The 27,805-nt window shown below is 38.6% G+C and overlaps 1 protein-coding gene across 2 annotated transcripts in view; it reads right to left on the reverse strand.

The window, feature by feature from the left end:
- Cers6 (ceramide synthase 6) overlaps positions 1-27,805 on the reverse strand; it is a 246,672-nt gene that overhangs the window by 94,785 nt on the left and 124,082 nt on the right. For both annotated transcript variants that reach the window (XM_090342703.1, XM_090342702.1), the window contains exon 4: positions 22,107-22,164. In XM_090342703.1, coding sequence (XP_090198829.1) covers positions 22,107-22,164 — 58 coding nt within the window. The remainder of the gene's footprint in view (positions 1-22,106; positions 22,165-27,805) is intronic.

A 27,805-nucleotide genomic window follows, 5' to 3' on the forward strand; every position in this document is an offset into this window, starting at 1 on the left:
AGCTTGTTTGTTTAATAGAACAGTCTTGCTTTTGAGAAAGGCTTATGCATCTTCTAAATATCAATACATTTAGTTTATGTGAGGAATGTTTGTAACTTATCTGTAGATCAGTGTTTAGTTTGGAATTAAATGGCACCCTCCATCAGGAAGAATTTTTTTTCTTTTCTTTTAGAATCCACTTAAGAGGAAAGGTTTGTGAGTCTCAAAGAGACTTAAACTCAACAAGAAAACCACAAACAAAGATGGAGGCCTGAATGCATATTGCTTTTACTTACTGAAGATTATATAGATAGTCTAGCAGCCAGTGATAAGTAATGTAGGATGAGAAATCTTCAAGTCTTTCCATGTCCTGAATACGAAGAAGAGTCTTTAGTTAAATACAACTCCCTGGCCTATAAATGATCAGTAAGGACATTTCAAAGCAAATTATCCCATTAAAGGATAAGACAGTCATCGGGAACACTATTTATCTTCCAGTAACAGGAATGAAACGATCATAACATAAATTATAACTCTACCCAAAATCCCTTGAACCAATAATCAAAAAAACATAGAGTCAGCTCACAGATTTTATGACAGTTCCCGGGGCTTTGCCTTTAGCCATACCATACTCAGAATCTAAAATCTAATTCTAAATCATCTAATGCAACATTGCATACGTGGTGTGCCAACATTGACTTACATTTTTTTTCCCTAGGCACTGTCTTTGGATTCCTGAGATGCATGAAGACTCCGAGTTTGTGAGTTGGAGTGTTTAGTAATTTAAAATCAAAAGTTTCATCTTTAAATTTTATTAGGAAGGCAATCAAGTGGATTTCCACAGCATCAGAACCAATGCATCCTAATATCTTCCCCCCCACAATATTCCATCTCCCTCCATGAAAGTTCATCTGACAAGCCTCTTTGCAGCAGATGATTTCTAACTAATATTCAAAGGAAAATATTTTCCATGTTCCAGGGCATATTTCAAAAGCATGGATTTGAAAGTTCCAATTCATTATTAGCTTTGGCAGGAATCTACTGTCACCATTGTTAGTGGTGCTGACTTCAGACACTGCATTTCTGTTGCAGTAGCCTGCAGCAGACATGTCCTGGAGTAGTGATACAAACTAGGGGAACTAAGTAATAGTAATAAAGATTCCAAACCAGTCATATGGAATTGACAAGCTAAAGAGGCACAAGCTAATTGGAAATAATGACTCATAAATATCTAAGAGAGTTCGACACATGTAGCACACCAAAAAGTATACTGAGACCACATCATTTTCAAACAAACATTTCAAGTCTTTCCAAGGAGAACTCTAATCCTTCTGTGTTGCAAGAGGGAAATATAGGCACCTGTATAGGAATATTCTTGTTCTATGATTTCCAAGATGGTCATTATCTGTGCCAAAGCCATTCCAGCTGGAAAATATTACCCATCACAAAAGTGGGGCAAACACTGGAAATGGTAGCTACTGGGAGAAACTTGGGGTGCAGCCTTGGGCTGAATCTCTTTCCTTTAAGTTAGGTCTAAGACATACGTATATATGAAAAATATATGGGATCATATGCGTTAACCCATAACTACTCGGACTAACATATGGTATGTGATAGGGTCGGTTTCCATGGCGTAACCCCTTTGCACGGTTAATAGATAATTTTAAGAAATGAACACTAGGAAGCTGAGGCACATATTGTCTGGGTGAGGGGGGAGATTCATGGCAGCTAGTGGACAAATGGAGATGGGAGGGGTTGGGAAATACAGTCACAATATTCATTGCATATATGTAAAAAATGTAAACAAGGAAACATGAGAGGATAGGTTGGGATAGGTGAGAGAAAGAATGATGAAAGGATGGCACTCACTAAGATGCATTGAACACATGAATGCACATGTTAAATTGCAACCTTTTTGTACAGCTATCTAAAAATATTTTTTTAGTGGAGGAAAAATTTTCCTTCACATTTCTCTCACTTCTAAATGGCCTGATGATGCCATTACACAGCATCTGTTAGAAAAGCCAGACTGAGGGGCTTCTTAGTCACTCTCTCTGAATATACAACATGAATTCAGCTGATTGTGTCACAAAAATAGCATGGCCACAGAAGGAAATATGTCCTAGCTCTGTTTGCAACATGATCTCTTCATGTATTTTACAAGGAAGCAAATTGCCAAAAGGTGCCTGTGTGGCTCTTATCTGCTCATGAGTCAAGAGATCATGATTTCAGGAGAAGATGAAATTCCTTCACAGTGGTGTAAGAGAGGATGTCTCCAGTGTGGGCAGAGGAGGAAAAAGACTAATGGCCCAGGGTATTGCCTGTACAATGATAACTTGGTTTGATTTTGATGCTGCCCATTATTTTTTCCACTTAGAAATGCTTACATGTCATTAAATTTGAAATACACCTAATAGAGAAATTCTTAGGAAAAAACTAGTAAGTTATATTTTTCCCAGTTTAATACCCAAATAATTTATTTAGCAGGTACATACCTACTTAAGACTTGGACACCACAAATGAAATATGTGGCTCATTAAATATACTGACTTTCCACATTGAAGACAAAGGAGTGAAGCTCAGATAATCACTATATGGCTTCATTCCTATAATTGAGCAATAAATTAGCAACTGAATGAACATTCAGCTTATGAAATCAAATTTACCCCTCATGAATTTGTTCCTATCATTATATGCTATTCCATTTTTAGAGGCTATGTTTTGATTATCGACCTGAACAGGGACAAAAATCCAGAGGTCAACTAGCAGAGTGAATGAGAATAATTAAATTAATGAAACTTCTGGCCACAGAGGCACTGGGGGCTCTAATGACCAGTTTCCTAGGATTGAATCCTCTTACTAGATTCAAGTCATCACAGCCTGTGATTGTAATTCACAATCATCACAAACTTAAAAAAAAGAAAGCAAATAGTTTTTATACATGCTCTAATTAGATGAAGACAGTTGTGAAAAGACATACCACACACAAACACACACACACACCACACACACACACACACAGAGAGAGAGAGAGAGAGAGAGAGAGAGAGAGAGACAGAGACAGAGACAGAGACAGACAGAGAGAGAGAGAGAGAGAGAGAGAGAGAGAGAGAGAGAGAGAGAGAGAGAGAGGTGCTCTATGAAAAGATTTCTAAAGAACAACATCCCATACAGAGATGCTTTACCATTTACAAATTTGTCCATCAGTATGGTAGGCAAGTCTGATATCCTGAACTGTCTGATAACTGGGATATTAGCCATTCTTTCAAAAGAGGTATATGTAGAAGAAGGACAGATCCTAGACATGTTTAAGTTGGAATAAAGTCACCTAAGAAATATTTGCCTTAATTTCATAGAAATAATGTTTAAATGCCTCAAAGACTACAGAGGAGATTGAGTGTTTTGAAAAGGGAAGGATGGGATCAAAGGGAAAGAGGTGAACAAATGATATAGAGAAGAGGTGGAAAATGTCTTCAATAATTTTGCAGGATATACATACAGAATTAAGAAGAGGGAGTGAGAGAAAACGTGGGCAGGAGAGAGGTGGGTGAGAATGGTGAAGGAGTAACATTGATCAAGGTACATAGCATTAATAAAATTCTTTGCTAAGTGGAAGCTCCTTTGTACAACTATTTAAAGATAATTTAAATTTTTTAAGGAATCCTATAAAATAGTTTCGATAATGAAACTACTCTTATTCACCAAGTAGCTGCCATCACCACAGACTTGACAGATATCTGGTAAGCTCTCATTCACAATGTACCGGAAGTCAGATGATGTAGGTACAATCAGAAACTGTCTGACTGTGTATAGACAACCCACTCAGTGTTTAGAGCAAGAGTAAAGACTGTTCATTAACTAAAGCTCTGTCAACGGTTTCAGGAGAAGGGACCAACCAGAGACATAGTGACACAGTCTACCATGTATGCCTCAGGTCCTCCGCTCCTTATCTCAACTCTGATACCAACTCTGATGCATGCAGAAAAGCAAATGAAAACTCAGGGTACACAGTCTCTTTCAGAGGCACTCACTGATATGTCTTTTGCTTTTGCTATCTACTTCCTGAACGTCAGCATGAATCCCTCAAATGACTGAATAACCACAGGCAAAGCACTGTTATTTGGGATGCTTTCTGTGCATGTGGGAAACACATAGGGAATCATGTGAGAAGCAAAGTAACGGAGCTCTTCCAACTCCACTTTGCAGACACAGGCCTGATGAGGGCAGCACAAGTGCTTGGCACCCAGAAGGAGGTGGGTGGGAAGGGAAAGGGGGATACAAAAACATTTTTAATCAACAGAAGTTAGCCAAGTTGTGAGAGCCAGAAACATCCATGCCGACCCTACCATTGGCAAAACTGATAGGCTCCGAGGAGGAGGGATGGCAGAGCATTATGAATAGAAATGTTCTCCCTTCTAGTACAGTAAAACACACATTTTCCTTGGTTCTCAAATATATAAATAGGATTTCCGGAAACTCTATGCTACCATAATTTTAGTAGACATGAAAAACTTCAAGTTAAAAATATTTTTTTAAAATCATCATTTCGGATTCATCTTCCCATCCTACATTAAGGCCTACATAGTATAATGGACTGGATTGGTATATTAGGATTTGACTTATAGGAAGGAGGGGAAGCTGGACAGCCTTCTTACTGAGAGGCCATTTAACAATGATGAATGTGGGCGAAGACTCACATGGCCTGGGGCCCAATGCCAACTCTGCCACTTGAAGTTACTTAACCTCCCTGACACTGTTTTCTTTTTCTGAAAATGATGTTACAACACAAATGTCAGTGGTTCAAGGAGAAGATCAATGCAATATCACACTGCAGGCTTCAGCAGGCACAGCTCAAGGCAGTGAGCAGAGGAGGACTGCCTGTCATGATTGAATGCCCTTCTCCCTCCTTCCTTCCCTCAAGCTAGCTGCGTGCCCGCCTCCAAACACTATAGAACTGAAATATGCTTTCAAATTCCTTCCATTTTGAATTTTAGAAAAGCAAAGGGAATGGCTAGATAGCTACCTCAGTGAGACAATACTTGCCTAGCATGCACAAGGACCTGGGTTAAGAAGACAAATCCTGTCCATAACAGCTATGGATGCTCCCTATCATCACTGCAATGTGGACAAGTACTGAATAAAAAATGGACTTTTTAGCCCTGTAGAGAAAACCTTAAAAAAGAAAGGAAAAGAAAAATAAACAGCCACATTTCCTACCAGTAGTTTTTCTTCTGGAGGTCAAAGAGAAGACTTGTTGTTTATTTGTTTGTTTATTTAGTGTTAGGAATGCAACACAAGGCCTTGTACATGTGAGGCAGGCTACCAGTACATTGAACTACATACTCAAGACAGTAAGTAGTTTTTGAACATTTTTTAGAGGTTGTTTTTCTCTTCTTTCTTTCTTTCTTTCTTTCTTTCTTTCTTTCTTTCTTTCTTTCTTTCTTCTCTCTCTTTTTTTTCTGGTCATGGGCTTGAATTCTGGGCAAAGGCACTGTCCCTGAGCTCTTCAGCTCAAGGCTACCTCCCTACCCCTTGAGTATCAGCCCACTTCCCATTTTCTAGTGGTTAATTGGAGACAATAGTCTCACAATCTCTTTAGTACCTGGGCTGGCTTTGAATCTTGATCCTCAGATCTCAGTCTCCTGAGTATCTAGGATTACAGGAGTGAGCCACCATGCCTAGCTTGTCCTCGAGCTTTTTGTACACAAGACTAGTGCTCTACCACTTAAGCCACAGTTCCATGTCTACCATGTCTGGCCTTTTCTGAGTAGTTTATTGGAAATTCTGGCCCTTTCTGAGTGTTTTATTGGAAATGAGAATCTCACAGACTTTCCTGCCTGGGCTCTCTTCGAATCCTTAGATCTCAGCCTCCCAAGTAGTTAGAATTACAGGTATGGGTCACTGATGCCCAGCTTAGAGGTACTTGTAATACAATGAGAACCTTCTTTATGTGTGTGTGTGTGCGCGCGCACTCGCATGCGTGTGGTGGGAGTTAGAAGTCAGAGCTATCTCTTAACTACACCCCTACAGGGGACCCTTGAACCACAGCTGTGCTTCTGGCTCTTTGGTAATTCATGAGGTAAGAACTCTGGGAGCTTCCTGACTGGCTGACTTTGACCTGTGATCCTTAGATCTCAACTTCCTGAGTAGGAAGAAGGAAATGATTTACTCGTTTCACTATGGGTTTTTGCCCAAGGCCAACTTTGCTTGGGTGTACTCAATATCCCGCTGTGCATCACCCAGCTTTCCCCTGCATTTTGGACTGAGGCCACAGACAGCATGGTTCCTTTGCCCCTTTACACAGGTCTCCCTGCCTCTGGCACTTATGACTTCTAGTTTACTTTTCATAATGCTGCCATTGGCCTTTGCCCAGCTATGGCTTTGTTGGCTGCTACTTCTTTATTTGTGTCCTAGTAGGTTTCAGCTAAAGCTTTGACATGACAACCAAAGACTCTAACCTACATCCTACTTGCTTTTCATCATCATCATCATCACCATCATCATCATCATCCTTACAGCCTTCTCTCCAAGCTTCCCCAAGTTCCAGTCTTAACATTTTCTATCATTCTTTTTTCTTCTTCTTTTGACCATCCTCATAAGCTGGAGTAACCTTCGTTGTGCATCCTCAATGCCACATCTGCACCTCACACATCTCAAAGCGACTTGTCTCACACTCACTCTCCATCTATGATTCCACAGGCCTGTTTGTACCACCATATTAGAACTTAGCATGTGCAAAAAAAAAAAAAAGAACTTAGCATGTGCTACCAGGTACCTCATATACTGTGAGCAAGTCATATTTGCTATTGGCCCATAAATTAATTAAGCATCAGAAATATGTGAATTTTTAATTAAAAATCTTTTATGTTATACCTGTTTTCAGTAAAATCAAACTCGAATTAAACGGAACAGACCTTTTTCTGTGGGGTTTCAAAGTAATATAGTAACATGACTATTTATTGTAAATGCATGTATGTTAATACCTGCAAATGCTTTCCAGCTTTATAGAAAAAAATGGAGTAGTACTTCCTTCTGCATGTTCTAGTGAAGGGTTTCTGCGAATTCAGGAGAGATGAGTATGAGAGAATGGAACAGCTCTCAAAGGTATTCATGTTGTAACTTTAGAATGTGAGAATGTTAGCATATAGAGAAAATAATTTTGTAGACTTTTGCAGGACCTTCAGATAAAGAAACGAACTCATAAGAAGAAACAATTTGACTACAAAAATAAAGGTGATAGAATAGTAGAAGCAGAGGTTGGACTGATGTTCTTTTTTTTTTGCCAGTCCTGGAGCTTGAACTCATGGCCTGGGCACTGTGAGTGGACATGTCTTGCTCAAGGCTAGTGCTCTTCCACTTGAGCCACAGCACCACTTCCAGCTTTTTCTTAGTGTGTGATACTGAGGAATCAAACCCAGGGCTTTGTGTACTCTTACCACAAGGCTGTGCTCCCATACTGATATGGTTTTAAACTTTATTTTATTGTAGTGTTTTTGTAAAGGTGATGCACAGAGGAGTTATAGTTACATAAGTAGGGTAATGAATACATTTCTTGTTGAACATTGATGCCCTCTCCTTGTACTGATACACTTTGAAGATGTGTCAGTAGATGGAAGATTGAAGCAGGGCCACAAGCTAAGGAATAGAGACTACCAGTAGGAGTAAAAAAGACAAGGAAATCAATACTCCCTCGTAAGCTCCTGAGGAGATAGTCCTGGCATTTCTTGGCTTTATGCCACAGAAACTGAAATCATACTTCCAGAACAGAAGAAAACAAATTTTTCAGTATGCCAGGGGCTCACATCTCTGATTCTAAGTACTAAAGAGATTGGGATGTGAGGCTAGTGATTCAAAGCCAGCTCAGGCAAATAAATCTGAGAGGGTTTTATCCCCGATTAACTAACAAGAAGTTAAAAATTTTAATGTGTGGCTCAATTAGTACAGCAGCAGCCTGGAGTGAAAAAGCCAAGGTAGAGTGATTGGCCTGGATTTTAAGCCCTAACACTAGTACACAATCTCTCCCTCAAAATTTGGCTGTTTTAAGCCACTAATCTTATTAGCAATTTACAGTAGAAGCCATGGAAATGAATGCATGTGGTGAGCATTTTCTGAACACCACACTAGAACACAGCAGTTTCTCCAAGTGAAGTCTTGAGTCCCATCACCAAGACTTTTGTGCTTATGGGAATACTAGTTCTCAGGCCTCCTCCAACCCACAGAATCAAAAGATAAATTTGGAGAACCAGTATGATGAGCATCTTTCCTCTCAACTTGGTAACTGACAAGATGCCTTGCATTTTTCAAGATTGAAGGAAACTAAATGAGTAGAATATAATTTGGGAAAATGCTATGGGAACACAGTGTGGAAGCAAGAATTTCCCAAATACACTGCAGAACAACAGTGAAATGGCCTCAAAATAACCACATGGAAATTACTAACTGAAGTCCCTCGTTTGTGGTTGAATGTTTGAACTAGAAAATGTAGGATTGAATGCATTCACTGGAGAAGTCTTAATAAAAGTACTGTTTCACTTAGCAGGTAAAAAGATTTTAGATGCCATAAAATTAGTGCATTTTCTCTCAATAGTACTTTATTATAAGAGGGAATCCATTCTTTACACTTATCAGTGTGTGTGTGTGTGTATGCGTGTGTGTGTGTATGCGTGTGTGTGTGTGTGTGTGTGTGTGCATGCATGTGCTACAGCTTAAATTTAGGGACTGGGAACTATCTTTTTGCTCAAGACCAGCACTCTACCACTTTAACCACAGCTCTTGTTCTAGATTTTGCAGGTCATTAATTGGATATAACCGTCTCATGGACTTTTCCTGCTAGAGCTAGCTTTAAACGGCAGTCTTCAGATCTCAGCTTCCTGTGTAACTAGGATTATCAGCATGAGCCACTGGCACCTACTTTTGTTTGTTTGTGTGAAGTGGAGTGCTACATAGCTAAGTCTGGCCTTAAACTTGGGATTCTGTTGACTTAGCCTCCTGTGTAGGAGGCATTTCATGCAAATGCTAACCATGCTCAGTTTTCAATATTCAGTGTGAGAATTTGTAAAACAATAATCCAAATATATGAAAAAGGAAGCTTAAAAAAAGAACTGTCATTTCTTTCTTTCTTTTTTTTTTTTTTTGCCAGTCCTGGGCTTGAGGTCAGGGCCTGAGCACTGTCCTTGGACTTTCTCAAGGCTAGAGCTCTACCACATGAGCCTCAGCACCACTTCCGGCTTTTTTCTATGTATGTGGTGCCGAGGAATTGAACCCGGGTCTTTGTGCATGCTAGGCAAGCACTCTGCCACCAGGCCAATCTCCCAGCCCAAGAACTGTCATTTCTAATGTAATACCTAGAAACAGAAATCAGGTGTAATTTTTGTGTCATATTTCCTCAAATATTTTAAAGGCAGATTTCATACCACAAACAGCTACTTACTGAATAAATACAATATCTTGATTAAAATGATCATCATAATCCATGATAGTTTGGGGAATCAAAAACTATCTTTAAAAATTTCTAAACAGGGGCTGTGAGTTTGGTCAAGTGGTAGAGTGCTTGCCTAGCATGCACGAAGATCTGGGTTCAATTCCTTGGTACCACATAAGAAAAAGGCAAAAGTGGTGCTGTGGTTCAAGTGGTAGAGCTCTAGCCTTGAGAAAGCTCAAGGACAATGCCCAGGCCCTGAGCTCAGGCCCCAGGACTGGCACAAAAAATAATTCTACACAAGGGGCTAGGAGTTTGGCCTAGTGGTAATGTGGTTCAATGCCTCAGTACCACATACATAGAAAAAGCTTGAAGTGGTGCTCTGGCTCAAGTGGTAGAGCTCTAGCCTTGAGAAAGCCCAAGGACAGTGCTCAGGCCCTGGCAGGACTGGCAAAAATTTTCTAAACAAGAACATGCCTAAACAACAATCTAACATGTGATGAATAATCTCTAGAACTGTGGGTTTTTTTTTAATCTATGTGGTAGTACCCACCTACAATTCCAGTACATGGGAAGCTAAGGTAGGAGGATCATGAATTGGAGGCCAGCCTGGACTACACAGTGAGTACAATGTGACCTTTATGAGAAAAAAAGGTGTTGGGGATACAGCTCAGTGGTATAATGCCTAAATCATGCAGAATCTTGAGTAAAATCACCAGCACTACCAAAAGAAAAGAATGAAAGGAGAGAGACAGAGAGACAGTGGGAGAGAGAGAGAGAGAGAGACAGAGAGACAGAGACAGAGAAAGAGAAAGAGGAAGAGGAAGAAAGAGAGAAAGACACAGAGACAGAGACACAGAGAGACAGAGACAGAGAGACAGGGACAGAGATAGAGACAGAGGCAGAAAGACAGAAAGAGAGACAGAGACAGAGGCCAGGAGTTTGGCCTAGTGATAGAGTGCTTGCCTAGCATGCCTGAAAACCCAGGTTCAATTCCTCAGTACCACATACATAGAAAAAGGCTGGAAGTAGTAGAGCTCTAGCCTTGAGAAAGTCCAAGGATAGTGCTCAGGCCCTTAGCTCAAGCCCAGGACTGGCAAAAAAAGAGAGAGAGACAGAGAGATGAAGGGAGAAAGGAAGGAAGGAAGAAAAGAAGGAAGAAGGAGAATACAATAGAGACCTGAATTGGATTATACCAATTATCAGTGCCAGAATGTTGTCTATCATTGTTAGCACTACATAAAAGGAAATAGATGCAGGAAATAATTTCTTTGACTAATGTTAACCTGCTTCACTCTTCCAGCCAAATACACACACACACACACACGCACACACACACACACACACGCACGCACGCACGCACATACACACACATTCTTCTTGAACGTTAGGTCATCAGGACCATATTCAGTTGTGTCCCATAGTATTTAGTCATTTTCTTTTTAAGCTTGAATTTATCTTGTTCATTTCAAATTTTTGTCTTAATTTTTATTTTGTGGCAGAGCTTTGTGATTGCTAGGCAGATGCTCTATCACTTGAGCTACAATTCCAGGACCATAATTTTGGCTTGATAAATTCTGACTTTTCATATACTCATTTTCTGACTAACGAAGTCCAGTTTATCAATTTCTTTACAGCTTCAACCAAAAGAAAACTAAGGTGAAGGCCAAAGGGCCTGTGCTTAGAAATGGAGTCAAAGGATCTACTTGTTTTGTACTTCAGATATCAGTATTGTACACACGCGCATACACAGATCTCTTAAATCTAGTTACTACTTCCTCACATACACATTGAACAGCTGGTGCCAAATGTAATTTTCTGCTAATGCTAAACACCATACACCATGCATTCTACTAAGACACTCTGTATGCTATTTTATCATTTCCTCTCTACTTCCTAATCAAAGTTTTGTTCTGGAGAAGTGCTCACACTCACCAAGGAGATACTGACAACTCAATAGAGGCTACTGCCTGGAAAATAGACCAACCTTATGTAGTGGGTCCAGGATGCACGTCATATCTACCTCACTGTAGAAACAATTCATTAATTATTTCCAATTCATGGTTTTGGACAATATGAGTTTTGACTCCATCAAAATTTCGAACAAAATTAATACAAAATAACAAAGGTTATTATTCATTATATTCCTCAAGTTGTTGTGAACTATGTACTGTATCACTGGCTGGTAGCAAACATGACAGATGAGATGGAATAGGATCCCTACTTGCAGAGACTTAGAGAAGGTTGGCATACATGACTTTTCATACTTTACTACTGAATTATCCTGGGTGATACTAATAGTAACTTCTAGATACTGAACACTTCCCATGGTGCATGAACCAGGCTCAGGGCCTTCCTATTCTCTAAGCAGCCTTGAAATATATGCATTAAAGTACAGGTTCAAAGGGGTTTCATGTATAGATTTTCCACTGGAGAGGGTCCGCAAGGAAGTTGGGCTGGTGGATTTGAGTCGAGTTGAGAAAGGTCATTTTATTTAAATGATGCTGCCATAGTAAGCCCAGGGGCAGCCCTGCTTGGGACAGAAATGGGAAAAGTAGACAGTCCTGAGAGAAGGGAAGGAAGGAACTTTTACCCTATCTTTGTCCTTGTTTGAAATGCTAATGCCCAGAGGGGGAAAAATATCTGGGAACTTTGATCAGTCTATTTTCTGTGGGAAGCCAGGATAGAATAAGTCCACTAAATGGATTAAAACCAGTCTAGTCCGAATAAGTACCTAAAACAGAACTATATTTTTGGTGTGTAGCACCTACTGATCCTGCAGTTTTCAGAGAAGAATATTGGCGCACAGAGGGTGAAATGGGACTGTGGGAGCAGGACCAGGGCCGGGGTAATCATGTCACTCCTGTAAGGCGCGATAGTGTCAGGGGCTGGTGGTCAGGCTCCATTGCCCAGGGTTAAGGATACGATTTCACAGGAACTCACCCACTAATTGGGGCCCTCAAGATACACAGAATGAACTGAAACAATTCTTCACTGTCATCCTTCATTCTCAGCCTCATTCATCCACCATTTTGGATACATAGTGGAGAAAACAATGGGAAGGGGTAGAAGAGACAGGGTGTACTGTCCTCATGAAAATAACGTGTCTTTACAGTAAGGTGTCATACAGGCAATCTAGCCATCGAGTGTAGTCTCCTTAAAGCAACATCTATCTCACAGTTTCATTTCCTAAGTACTTTCAGATAAACATTAACTTCTCTGGTATTTTGTAAGATCGTTGAAGGCAGGAGCCACACCTTCTCTGCTGCCCCCACCATTATATATTCTACCTAGATGCATAACAACAGCCGGCTGTGTTGAATTCAATCCCTCTGTGATTGACGGGACCAGAGAAAAGATAGTCTAGAAGGCTGAGGCTCACAATGTCTGGATGCTTTATCTAAGGTGCTGAGGATAACCATTTTCATAGGAGAGGTGTGCAACAGATACTGAAAGGCAGGATGAACAAATGAATGAGGGTCAGCTCCCATAGCAACAATCAGAAGTTCTTTGAAAGAGGCATGAATGAAGGACGTGCCCTTGAAGCTGTTAGCTCTCAAATGTGCCTGCCCTGTTTCTACCATGCAACATGAATGGACTATAGGGTTATTAGAATCCACTCCTAAGTTCATTTTTATTGAAGTTACACTTCAATAAAGTATAAGTCAAAGTGCACAAACCAAAGGGCAGAGGGGTTTGACAACCATGTGCATGTGAATACACACACATTTATGCATAGCCCCCTAGCAGAGCAAGCCAGCTCTTCCCGTCACAGGATGGTTCAGATGCGCTCTCCCTCCAGTTAACCTCTATTGATATTGATTCATTTTGGCTGAAGAAAGTTATTTTATCCTTTCCATTGCTAAGTTCCTAATGGAAACTTAAGTCCCTTGAGAGCACATACACACACACACACACACACACAGACACACACACACACACCATCTACATTGCTTTGGAATAGTCATTCTGAGATTATTTATATCACCACACTTTTGCTTAATAAATCCTACCCATCACACCCTAGCTAAGTGGGCCTACTTTTGTCTCTGCCCATAAAGGAGAAAGGAGACAAAAGAAAACACAAACAGTTCTCTGTCCCACCTTCTAGGGGACAGCAAGGCCGGTGGCAGATAATCTGGAACTGGAATTTCTCTGGAGCCACACATGGAGCTATCATGGGAGCATGAGCTGAGCAGACTGGAATGTCCACGGCTCTGCTCTGCATCAAGGTCTGTCCTAATTTCCTGGCCCCATCACACACCAGACAAAAGCTGGCTTTTCCATAGAGAAAAAAAGCTCCAGTATCAAACGTAGTTTCTTCACTTCCCCTCCCCCAAAGCTTTTATTTCTTGATGTATATTTTTAAAATTATTATTATTGTATTTTGTTGTCAGGGTGATGTATAGATGGGTTACAGAGACAGTCGTCAGCTATTGTTGTTTTAAGCCAAAAAATGTTGGTTCATTTCATCGTTGTGATTGAGGCAAATATTTTACTAAGGCGACAGTTGTATGCAAAAACCACAAACTCTCCGACTTTATCAAAACATCCTTGAATAAAAATAATTCTTTCTTGCTAAATTTATGAACAGATTTCTCGAGGTGTCAGAGAGGTTCCTGGTGATGATTCTGCTAATGTGGAATGAATGTGCAGGTACAGATTTTGATACTTGGATCGATACTTCATCTGTAATTACCTGAACTCTCCGGTGAGCTTCCAGTTTTCTCCTGCTGTGGAAGCAGAGCATGAATACTAATGCAAGCCAGCTGTCGGGCAGCAGCCAGTGAGGCCTGGAAGCCAGTTTTGTCACAGCATATCAATGAGAAGCAATGCTTCTCATAATCAAGCTCTACTCAAAGCTCATGACAAAAAGGCTACGCCTTCAGGGGACTGATAATGAACTTATTTAAATGAGTGTTATTTTGGAAGTCTCTAAAATGTAAGTCCATTAAAAAGTTTCTACAAAGTCTCTGTGTTATTAATGAGCCAGAAAGAGAAGATGCAGTTTGATAAAGAACTAAACCTTTGTAATTATTGCAGAAGCACAAGTACCATATAGTAAGATAGCAATTAATATTTCTATGTGATGATAAAATACCGCAAGCAAGACTCACTCTACAAAAGAAAATCAATTCCTGTGTCATGAACTCAAGCAGCCTTTCTGCCTCCCTGCCTGGAGATAGGCATCAGTGAACTGTTATTTTCTGCAAACACATCTAGGTACAATGCAAAAATGATCAAGAGAAAGGCTTCACCACGTGTTCTTTAGAAAAAATTTCAGACAACCAAAGTCAAAGCATTGTATCTCATTAAGCAAGAAGCTATGAGCCATTCCCTCACAGCTGATGAGATCTCTTTATCATCTGAGCAAATTCTAATTTTTCCTAAGCCATGAATAATTTCATCTGAAATGTCTCTCACAACACACTAAACTGTCCCAACCAGCCTCTCACTGTGGAGAGCCTATTAAGGGCATAAAAAGTAAAAACATCTCATAGAAGAGAATAAAATTATGCTTACATAACATATCAGAATGTGTAAGATAAAATTTCTACACATCCTGAAAATTAGAAGACAAATTCTGATGTGGTGCTAACTTTTGCAACCACAATGTTTAATTCATACCTATAAAGCTAAGAAATTTGAGGAAAAAGGTGGGGTTGGAAGGGATGGGGGAGAATGATCAAAGGGGTGACATTGATCAAAATGTATATACTTACAAACTGACTTACTGAATGGTAACTCCTTTGTAAAACTATTTAAGATCATAGAATGGCCAATAGATACATGAAGAAATGCTCACCAAATCTATCCATAAAAGAAATTTAAATAAAATCAATACTGAGATTCTACCTCACCCAGGTCGGATGGCCATTATCAATAAAACTAACAATAATAGATGAGGGTGAGGATGCTATAAAAAGGGAACTCTACTATACTCTTACTGGGAATGTAAATTGGTTCAACCATTCCAAAAAGCAGTAGGGAGGCTCCTCAAAAAACTAAAATATAGAACTACCAGTGACCCAATAATCCCACTCCTGGGCATTTATCTGACAGAACACAAACAAGGTTACAGTAAATCCACTAACATAACTATGTTCATTGCAACTCTGTTCACCCAGATGCTCTTCACTGGACAAGTGGGTCAAGAAACTGTGGTACATATACACAATGGAAATGTTCTCATCTATTAGAGAGACTGATATTGTACGGAAAGGAAAAGATTTGGAAAAATCACTGTTTTACTATAATCTTCATATAAATAACTTATAAGAAACTTATTTTGGTGTTAGGGATGTAGCCCAGTGGTAGACTGCTTGGCTAGCAAAAGTGAGTTCCTAGGTTTAAACCCCAGAATAAAAATAAAATTTTTGGAATCCTTAGTCTTTGTTTGTCAAATGATCAATGCTGATCAGCTCAGTATATCTGTACAGTTTGTAATGAAGCCTGGTGACAAGTAGACCACAAGCCGACCTAAAACAAAATGAAACAAAAGAATAAGTACCTAGATGTATTTCATTACTCTCACTGACTTGCTATGTGTGCAGAACACTGAGCCTATGTGGTCCTTGAACCTTTTTTTATCTGGAAGAATAAGGACCTAAATTATTCCACAGGAGATATGAATGCAAAGTGGTAGATATATGCCTGGTTCACAGTGAATGCTGAGCATAGCGCATCTCTCATCATGACTCTTATTACTAACCGTGATTTAAAATTTTGTCATCACTGTTCAACAACCCAACAGTGCCGCCAAAACATTATCCATATCAAAACAATGAAAAAATCCATTTTAAATTGCTAGAGAGAATTAAGAATGCAAGTGATGGGCTGGGAGTTTGACCTAGTGGTAGAGTGCTTGCCTAGATGGGGGATCGATTCCTTGGTACCACGTACATAGAAAAGGCCAGAAGTGGGGCTGTACCATAAGTTGTAGAGTGCTAGCCTTAGGAAAGCGCAAGGATAGTGCTCAGGCCCTGAGTTCAAGTCCCAAGACTAACAAAAAAAAAAGAATTCAAGTGATTTCCTAATAAAGACCATGCAAACCTTCCCACAGAAGCAGAATTTGAGTCAGGTGTGTGGGCATAGGCTTGGAATTTCAATACCCAAGAGCATGAGCAAGGAAGACCACAAGTTCAAGACCAGTCTGGGATACATATGGGGAACTTAGCTCATAACGAACAACTACCACACTAACAAAGAAAGAGTTTAGCTCTTATCAGAATCATACAGGAGGCTACAAACGCTCCCTATAAAGTCTGTGGTGGGTTTGTTTTTAGGCATGTGAATAATATAATTGGAAGAACACTAGGTAGCAAAAAGGTCTAGATTATTTCAGAATAGACTTTTGTATCTTGTTGCCAGTTAAATGGAAGTCACTTTTAATTTTTATTTTATCCTTTTTGAAATTATAGTTTCATATTTATTTATAATCCAAATGTACATAAATCTATGCATAATAATTTCATTCTAATTTCAAATCTGAGAGCTGACCTAATAGGAAAGGTAACAAGTTTTGTTATGAGTGCACTAAGGTTAAATATTAGAACTGTTTTAAGTTTTGTTTTGGATTTGTTATGATATGGATTATTTTATTTATTTTACTTTGTTTTGGACTATCTTATTAACACACACTTAAAAGTTGTAATAAATGTTTTGTACATACATATTTTGCATTCTGTATAACATTCATGTGAATTTATTTGCCAGGTCAAAATATAGGATAATATCTGACTGTATATGACTACATTTGATTATGTTTCTTTCTAAACAGGGCATGCCAATTTACCACACTTACCACAATTTCAAATTCTTCACCCAATTGCAAGATATGAGCTGAAAAGTAAACATTAATCCACATGACTGAATTTTAGAGGTATCAACATTAACTCAGAGAGGGAGGGGAGACAGAGAGAGAGAGAGAGAGAGAGAGAGAGAGAGAGAGAGAGAGAGAGAGAGAGAGAGAGAGAGAGAGAGAGAGAGAGATTAAGAGATGGGCTTAGTCATAAACCTGTGATGGCAAAATCAGATCTTAAACCCAGGGCTTCTAACTCCTTCCCCAGGACTCTCACTGTTTCATCTGATCTTCAGTTTCTCACTGGTCTCCTAACACTCTCCTTTGGTGGACTGCAAGCCACAAGAAATAAAGGAAATGGTAAATAGAATAAATTAAAGGAATAAAGAAATTAACAAAATATGTAGGAGGGCAGAGGCAGGGTCGAAGGGGAGTGGAAGGTGCAGGAAGAAGCAACATAGAGAATCCTTAAGGTTCATCCAGATAAATTGCCCCCTCAGAATGTATGTTTACTTATTAGGAAGCATCAAAGCATGTTCATAAGAGGAGTGTTGCTGTCTAGGAGGCAGCACCAGTACAGAATACAAGTATTTTGTAGCAGACTTAAGTATCCATACTTTACAGCAGAACCTGCCTTTCAACAAGTAATAGTGTCATGCCTTGTTTTTCCAAGTACGTGGTAGCGTTTGAAATTCTACACACAAGCTGAGACTGTCAAGACAAGATTCATTTTCCATTCATGAGAAAAATGATTGAGGACAAATCATATTTGTACTTGAATGTAAATAAAATGCAGAATAATTTGCAAAGTCAAGACTGAAAAGTCAATCTTTGACTTCTATCTAGATGTTATCCTTAAACTGAGGTGGCATAATTCTTTTTTTTTTTTTTGCCAACCCTTCGACTACACTCAGGGTCTGGGCACTGTCCTTGGATACTTTTGCTTAAAGCCAGGGCCCTGCCACTTGAGCCACAACACCATTTCTGGCATTTTCAGTGTATGTGGTACTGGGGCATCAGACCCAGGGCTTCATGCATGCTAGGTGAGCACTCTACCACTAAGCCAAACTCCTGGATCCATAAGCCTTAATAAGGGAAACATTCTATTAAAAAGCAGTGAGTACTTAAGTGTTAGCTTGCTGAGACTTGTTTTCTAAATTTTTAAAACATTAAGTAGTTGTACAAGGGAACTGACATTGAATAAGGCAGTTTATGAATCCAATACATCTTGATTAATGCCACCTCTGTCAACATTCTCATCCAACCCACAGCTGCCCATATCATCCCTCACCCAGTAGGATTGAATTCTTGACTGCATTCTTCTCCTCTTCATTTCAAGTTGTGTGTTTTGTTGTTGTTTTTAATAAAGGAACCTAGTCAGTGGAAGGATTCGCCTCTATTTTTACTTTTGGTAGGTCAGCCCACCCTTCTGAAATCACTTTATTTTTCCCCAAATGAGAAGTTTTAGATAGTTGAACTTTAGGGTCCCTTGATTCTTTCAGAAGTATTTAATGAGACCATTTTTCATGGATAAGAATAAAATTTAGCCTCCCTGAACAACTGACATAGTCTAAGGTATTTCAAAAAAATTTAATTGCCACAGAAAACAAAATTCAGAGTGAATACACACTTTATTTTGCTGCCATCCTTAGGCTTTCTCAGTGCTACAGCTATAACACTTGAGCCACAGCACCACTTTCAGCTTTTTCTGCGTATGTGGTACCAAGGAATCGAACCTAAGTCTTCGTGCATATTAGGCAAGCACTCTACCATTAGGCCATGCTCACAGCCCTATAAATGCACATTCTAAAGGCTGTATATATTTTATTTATTCACCTTCCAATAGGCAAAACAATGGAAGTCCTTTCAAAAAGATTCCAAGCTGACCAATGTGGGGAAAAGAGTGACACCAATGAATACATTGTGGCTGGTTTGGGTGATCTCAGAAAAACATGAGAGATAGGGCCTGGACTCAGGGAGGACCAGGAGGGCCAGAGTTGTGGACAAAAGGCTCAGTCTGGAAAGTGGTTAGTCACAAAGTTGAAAAAATGGGTGGCAGTCTGCATATCACAGTAGGTTATGAGAGTTCAGCATAGAAGGCACAAGTATGGAGAAGGTGGACTGGTCCCTGAGATTTGGGGATTAGCCTCAGCTGTAGTTCTGCAAATCACAACTCTGCTGGCTCCAGGGATCCCAGGCCTTGCCAAATTTGACCTCACAGAAGCACTTTGGCTTCCAGTTCCTGTCACCCCTTCCCCCAGGAATACACTTTGACCCTGAAGCAGCAGCTGGCTCCAGGTTGTAATTACTCCACATTTCCAGAGCCAGGCTTGCTGTGTCCAAGGGACACCAGCTGGTTAGCATCCCCTTCTCAGCAATCTTACTGCACTCCATGGCCCTTCTGTGCAGCTTCCAGTTTCTAACAACTCCAGCCTCTCCCGGTCATCCTTTGGTCATCAGAATAGCAATGTTTTTTTGCCATTACCATCTCCAAACACTACATAGCATACAGCTAATGAAACAATTCACCCCTGAAACGCTTCTCATGATCCACAATGACAAAGGCACTTAAGTCAGAGTGTAAGTTAATTATATCCACACACACTGGCTCATAGGTAGACTTTCTCAAACAGAAGCAGTGTCTTGACTCACTTTCAGGTGTGGTTCTTTATCTAATGGCACACTGATGATCAGTAGTGGGTAGGTCCATTGCCTTGTTTTACATAGACTGATTCATCCTGGCTAATAGTACTCCTAGAATACTTTTTGTGATTTCTAGTCCCTATTAGGACTCTAATACAGAAATCAGGTAGTTTTTATTTAAATTGAGTATTTTTATTTAAATGCTATGCATGCATGTGTGAAAAATAGATTTTGACATAAAAATTCACCATAGGGTGAAAATATTTGGAAATGAATTGGCCTAACATGAAGATCAAAAGATAAAACTTTATATATCTATATTTACCTGCCTGTGGCTATGTGTTTACAAAAATAAATGAAGTAACTCAAAGAAAAACCATGTTGCATTTGGCATGCCACCTATCATCTTTTGATTTTCTATATGTGACATGGCACACTGGCTTATGAAGTTCTTTCCTAATATATATTTATTTCAGTCACATAGTTTCCATGTACAAACACATTTCTATCTCATACAATGACTAAACTCAGTGAAATGTGGCTTAGCATTAAAGAAAAAAAAATCTCTCAGTACAGATGAATTCAACCAGAACTATGTCTCACTTTCTTTTTAATGCTTTTCTAAGCATTTGTTATAACCAGAGCAACTGAATGGAAACAAGTATCGAACTGATACTGTTTAAGGGAAAACAATTCCCAAGCAAAGTTTTCCATTACCAAGCCCTCTTATTGCCTTTGTGGTCCACTGAGGACTTGTAGACAAAAGCTATCCTTATTCCTTTTGGTTAGTTTAGGAACAGAAATAGCTAAAGCTATGTCAGCATGCTGCCTGTTACGCTGAATGAACCACATTTGCTATGTGAGAGCTCCAGGGAAGCATATCCAGCAGACCTGGGAGAATCCTAGGTCTCACCATCTCCCTCTTCTCCTGAGCAAAGTGTCTCCCACACAAATCCACATTTTCATAAAGCCAAAATTCTATCCAAAATGAGTTCCCATGTCTTCTGAGGTAGTAAAGATGGAAACCTAAATGCTCCATAGCCATTCTTTTTTTTCCTAAATAAGCAAGTTTGTAAATGAGGTAGGTTTCTAAACTAAGCAGTTTCTACAATGCTTATTTACGCGGGATGAATGTTTCTTCATACTTAAGTGTAATATTTGTTCATATAAATCTATTAAATTGGCCTTTGGGCCATGTACTCTTATTAAGTAAAATAAATACACAGGAACAAGCATGAGTAAAAAGTCTATTTCCTCTAGGAAGCTACAGTAATGAAAAACCACTACTATTTATAAGAGAATTTACCATAGGCCGATAACATCTGATGAATCAAGCACTTAAAAATAAAATTGTTACAGTATATCACTTTGTTATCTGATATATTGGATATATTTGTATTTGGTTATTTGAAATTGGATAGGGAAGGGGGGAAAACAAGATGAGGGGTGGGGGTGGGGGGGAGGGAAATGGGGACCAAAACATGTGAAAGGGTATCAATGTATGGGAATTAATGCAACATCTATCTGGCAAATATCATGTAACCCTTATATTAATTACAATAAAAATATATGAAAAAAACAAAAACATTTGAAATGTTTATATCAATATTTATAAGATTAATGTGCAAGGCATGCTACTTGGCACATGCTCTATTTTTGAAATGTTTTTGTAACAAAAAAGATATTGATACCACTTTACAAGGACAAGTAAGCTCTGAGGACAGCAGGAGAAAGATTATAGGAGTCACAACCAATTACTTTAGCACTGTAGGTGCCTTGTTCAAGCAATAATGGATAGAAATGAGACACAACTATGAAATGAGACAACAACTGAATTGTCCAATAGCACCTGGTACGACTCTAATTTCTACTGGTTAAGAGACAATGATACTATCCATATCATAGCAACTGATGTTTGTAAGTTGTGTAATGTGTGATGTAGAAGCTAACTTTTCTCATAACACAAGTGGGATCTTGTAACGTTCCTATGCAGAAGTAGTAAAGAAACAGCTACTGTGGATATGGGAATTAGCAACACTTTCTATGGAACACTTTTCCAAAAGTATTTCTAACATATGCCTAAAAATGGCTTATCATAAAGAAGTAACTGCAAAAGATTGTCTATAAATTAAATAAAAATACAGAAATGATTCTCAGTTAGCGTGTTTTGATTGCTAATAATATAGTTCCATATAATTTCATATAGATATGGAAGATATGTTTATAGTTATGTAAAACAATACAAAATAATTTGACTGATCCTACCTTTTTCAGGAACCGGACTGCGTAGGAAAATATATAGACATAAAATGAAAATCTCCACCTGTAGAAGGTTAAAAGAAATTAAGAGATTCAGCTTACAGTTTTCACAGCATATTCTGAAATATTTTCTGTGGGGAAGAAGCTCATTAAACTTATCTTCTTCTTAAACCAGGATTATACTTGATGAGCAATTGGCAGCTGAGTGCACATGCTTGTGAATTTTCCCCTTTGTTCTTTTCTTTCTCCCACATGTAAACTTTCTCTTCTCATTCACAAATTAAGGACTATGAATGTATTAGAATTGTTGGCTGAACCAAATATTAATGACTTAAATTTGTTGTTTTCTTGAAAGTTATGTTTCAGTACTTTAAAATTTGGTAAGATTGGCTTTTTAAACAATGTAGTGGCCATTGCTATGGAGACTCATATGACTAAAATGTCAGATTATTATCTATAGAAAACAATTGTAGGTCTCATGAGGAAAGTTTTAATTTTAGAGAACTGAAATGTTTTAAATATCTTAAACATGAGACATATAAGTTTATGTATATATTTATCACTAAAAAGTATTTTACCCTAGTGCTCTGTTCCTAGTTTAGATTCTTGAACTGTTTTAATTTTTTGAATATGAATAGATTAAGATTGGTTGGGTATCATTAAAAAGCATTCCTGAGGTTTTGCTGTGAGTGGAATTGGATTATAAATCATAGATATACACAGAAGAAAGTGGCTAGCCCATTTAGGACCAGAAGGTACTTGCAAGTCACATGTAAATTTCTGAGATTAGGGGCCGGGAGTTTAACCTAGTGGTAGAGTGCTTGCCTTAGCATGCGCAAAGGCCTGGTTTCGATTCCTTGATACCACATACATAGAAAAAGCTGGGAGTGGTGAAGTGGCTCAAGTGGCAGAGTGCTAACCTTGAGAAAAGCCCAAAGACAGTGCTCAGGCCCTGAGTCCAAGCCCCGCGACTAGAAAAAAAAATTGAGATTATGCTGACAGTGGGATTTGGATTATAAATCACAGATAAACACTGGAGAAATCCTTAGCTCATTTAGTCCCAGAAGAAGGTGCTTGAAAGCCAAATGAGAAGTAGGGTTCTAGTGGATCATGTGTATAATCCTAGCTACCCAGGAGGCTGAGATCTGAGGATTTAAGCTTGAAGCCAGCCCAGGCAGAAATATCCCAGAGACCTCTATTGAAATAACCACCAAATGCCAGAAGCAGAGCTGTGGCTCAAATGGTAGAGTACTAACCTTGAGGAGAGAAGCCTTAGGGATAGCTCCCAGGCCTGTGTTTAAGCCTCAGTACCAGCATATAAACACACACACACACACACACACACACACACACACACACACCACGCGCACACATGCCGTTTCATTGAGGTGACAGTAAACGGTAACTTTATTATATGTTCCAAATTTCATTCAGAGCTCTCTAAAGGCCAAAACAGTTACCCTCAGGAAAAAGAGAGTCAAGTGGACACCTCCACAAGCTATGCAGTCACACCCAGACTCTCACACACAGGTGTCCATTCCTGGGCATAGCTACTTTTTAACATTCTAGAATGCAAGTCAGAACTAACTTTAGAAAACTTTGAACTTCAAGGTGGAAAACCTTCAACTAAGAATACATAATACCTGAATTTGAGAATTCACAACAGAAACAGATGGAAGCAAGAATGTTTCAACAAAATGCCCAAACAATGTAAAAAAAAACACACTGTGAAGCTTCACACAAAAGCTATAATGTAAGACAAAGTGATTTGCTTGGTGGGAGTGTGGGAGTGTAAATTTGTTCAACCACTCTGAAAAGTATAAACCACTCAGGAAAGTATAGAGGCTATTCCAGAAACTAAACATAGAACTACCCCATGATCCAGGAATTCTGTTTGGGCTTTTGCCTGAATGACTGCAGACTAGAATATACTAAAGTAACCAGCACAACCATGTTTGCCATAGTGCTGTTCACTATAGCCAAGGTATGGAATGAGCTCAGATGTCCCTCAGTGGATGAATGCTTCAAGAAAATGTTGCATAAATACACAAAAAGATTTTATTTATTTATTAGAAAGGATGATATTGTATTATTTGCAAAAAAAAAGACAGGATCTGGAAAAAAGTGTAAAGTGAAATTAGGCCCAGAAAGACAAATGTTACATATTTTCTCTGATACATGGAAGCTAGAATGATTTTATAAATATTTAAGTCAATACATTGGGTGATATATAAGTGTAAACAAATGTTTTAGTTCAAATACAATAGATTCAAGGGAGAACTTCAGTGTGATTCATTTGAAAGGCAAAATCCTAGTTCAAGAAAATAAACAGCAGAAAATGGGTACTTGAAAGGGGAGGTATGTAGTAAAATGAAGAGGTGAAGAGGAGAAAAAGAACATAGTCAAAATTCAGTATATAGCCTACAAAACTAATAAAAATGAGCAACAGGGTGGATTGGTGACAGTGTTGAAAGGATGACATGGGACAGATGCTGGTGGCCAAAAGGGAATGCTACTACACTGTTGATGAGGATGTACACTGGTTCAACTACTCTGGAAAGCAGTATGGAAGTTCCTTAAAATACAAAACAGAGTTCCTCTATGATCCAGCAATGACACGGCTGGGCATTTACCAAAATGATCACCAACAAGGCCACACTAATACTACCAGCATAACTATATTCATTACAGCATTATTTAGCATAGCTAAAATAGAGGGCCAACCTAGATGCCCTTCTATAGATGGATGGATCAAAAAATGTGGTATATATACACAGTGGAATTCTATGCCTCCATCAGAAAGAATGATATTGGCTCCCTTCATAAGGAAATGGAAAGACTGGAAAAAACATCATACTAAGTGATGTAAGCCAGACCTAAAGAAACATAGGCTCCATGGTTTCCATCATTTGTAAATATTAGTATATGTCTAGAATAGTCTTAGCAGAGGATCAGAATAGCTCAATAACTGTGTACAAATGACCATATAAAATGATGCCTATCAAAATAAACTGTAAGATATGGAAATAAGAGTTTTTAAAATGTACTGTGTGAAGTTATTTCTTTTTTTTCTCCCTTTGATTTATCCCTTGTGGCCTATTATTTTTCTATTTTGGTACTTTATGTCTTGTATATATGTTTATCTGATTTGGGGAAGGGAAGAAGAAGAACAAAATGGTGAGAAAAAGGACAAAAGGTGAGCCAGTACAACAGTGATATTCACAAAACAGTATTTTGGAACTGAACTTTACAACTTAGTGGGGAGGGAAAGAGAAAGTGAGAGAAAAGAAGGGAGGGGATAACACTGTTCCGCAAGAAACTTACTCAATATCTTACTTATGTAACTGTAACCCTTCTGTATATCACCCTGACAATAAAATTAAATTTAAAAAGATACATTGTACTTATGAACTGCTTTGTTGAATTCCAACTCCTATGTACAAGTACTTAAACATAACAAAATGAAATAGGGTGAATATGAAACATTAACATTAACCCTACCTCTTGGTAGTTGTAAGTGATCACCTGTAGCTTTCTTTGTTTCTCTATCAGAAGTGAGGACCACAAGCTTATGATTATATGAGCATATGTCTTCTAAGCTTTCACAAGGCCCTATCTCATTTAATGTTTTGTTGTCTCTATCTTGAAATTCTCAATCATTTTGGAACAAGAGTATCATATATTATTTTGTATTGGGTCCTGAAAAATATGTAGTTAATTCTGATTAATACCACAGAACTTCCTAATTTTGAAAAAAAATCTGTTAATATTCCTTGACCTTAGTTCAGTTGGTATAAGGACAAAATAGATTTATACTATAATGGTGTCTCAAAGGACTGGCGGCAAGAAAAGCTATCTGGACTATTCCAGAGGCCTTCGCTTTTCCTCTGGTACTGAACTTCAGGGATTTGTCTTGGTTATCTGGTGAGTGGGGGCAACTAGATTTTCAGCACCTTTATGAAATGATTTATAACAGCTGTTTCAGCTCTACTGTTACTAGGTAGTGATCAGGCAGATTGTACAGATACTAAAAACTTTACAGAAGCCAGTGGAATTGCATTGCTTAAACATCTACATTTTATTTCACCTCTGAAAGGACCAGTTTTCCAAAGACATGGGTTCTATAACAGGAGCTCTGAAGCCTCCCTCATTTGAATAACAACTTGTGATGAATATTTACAAGGCAGAGTTTATTTCCACAAAGCATCAGCAGGAAGCAAAATTTGCCAGAATTTTGCAACATGAAATGTACTTTATTTGTAGAGTTACAGATCAGTTGCAGTTTTTGAGAGGCTTGCAGCCAGTCCTTGGGATAAGCATTTCCTAAAGTATCCCTAAGATGATTAATACATAAAGCTGTATGATATTACCAAATGGTACTACCAAAACTTGTTGTTGAGATCAAATATATCGGGGAGTTGTGTATACATATAGGTGAAAAAAAGAAACAACACTTGTTAGTAGAAATGAAGGGTATTTACAGAGGGTAAATATCCCTATAAGGTCATTAGAAGGAAAACCATCCTAGATCTGGGCAAAAAAATTTAGTTGTAATTGCTTTTGAAAAAATACAGGTGAAACCTGAGTGCTGGTGATTCATGCCTGTAATCTCAGGGGGCTGAGATTTGAGGATTGAGGTTCAAAGCCAATCTGGGCATGAAAGTGTTTTGAGATTCTTATCTCTAATGAACCACCAGAAAACTGGAAGTGGTGCTATGCCTCAAAGTGGTAGAGCACTATTCTTCAGCTGCAGAGCTCAGAAACAGTGCCCAGGCTCAGAGTTCAAGCCCCACAACCAACCCCCCTCCAAAAAAAAAAAAAAAAAAGCAAGCAAGCAAGCAAGCAAGCAAGCAGAAAATACAAGTGAAGAATGGAAATAAAAGTGACAATAAAAGATACATTTAAAAAGAACTAAATTATTTTCAAAATTGTATCAACTTACAGGCATATTTTACTGAAAAATCTGAATCCCCAAATAAAATAAAAATAGTACTAAAGTACTCAAACATAAAAATGAAAGCAAGTCAACACACAAATTATATGAACACTAGTCATTACTAGGGGATCAAATGGTCTGATGGTTTAAATTTGTCTTCTATATCATCAAATGTCAGTATTAATCAAGATATATTGTATTCATAAACTGCCTTGTTAAAAGTAACTTACTTGACTAACTACTTAAGAATAATAAAATGAAAAGACATGAAAAGATCCCATTATGGGTAACTACTGCCAACCAAACATCCTTTACTTTTAAAGTAGTATGAAAGATAGTCTCATATTCAATATTCTGAAAATACCTTATTCATCACCCTCATGCCTATAATCCTAGCTACTTAGGAGGCTGACATCTGAGAATCCTAATTGGAAGCCACCCAGAAGAGAAAAGGCCGTGAGACTCTTATTTCTATTTAAGCACCAAAAAACCAAAACCAAAACAACAATAACAAAAACTGAAGTGGATCTGTGCTTTCAAGGGCACTGTCTTTCAGCACAAAATTATCCCAGAGACCTGTGGCATCGAAATAGGCAATCTGTGAGTAGAAAGTCTTCCTAGCCGGGTGGGGTGGCTCACCATGTGAGCCTGTAATCCTAGCTACTGAGGAGGCTGAGATCTGAGGATCACAGTTCAAAGCCAGCCCTGGTATAAAAAAAAAGCCTGAAACTCTTGTCTCCAATTAACCTCTAGAAAACAGGAAGTGTAA

This window comes from Megascapheus bottae, chromosome 12, assembly GCF_031878675.1.
Source record: "Megascapheus bottae isolate mThoBot1 chromosome 12, mThoBot2.hap1, whole genome shotgun sequence".
NCBI classification, from domain to species: domain Eukaryota; kingdom Metazoa; phylum Chordata; class Mammalia; order Rodentia; family Geomyidae; genus Megascapheus; species Megascapheus bottae.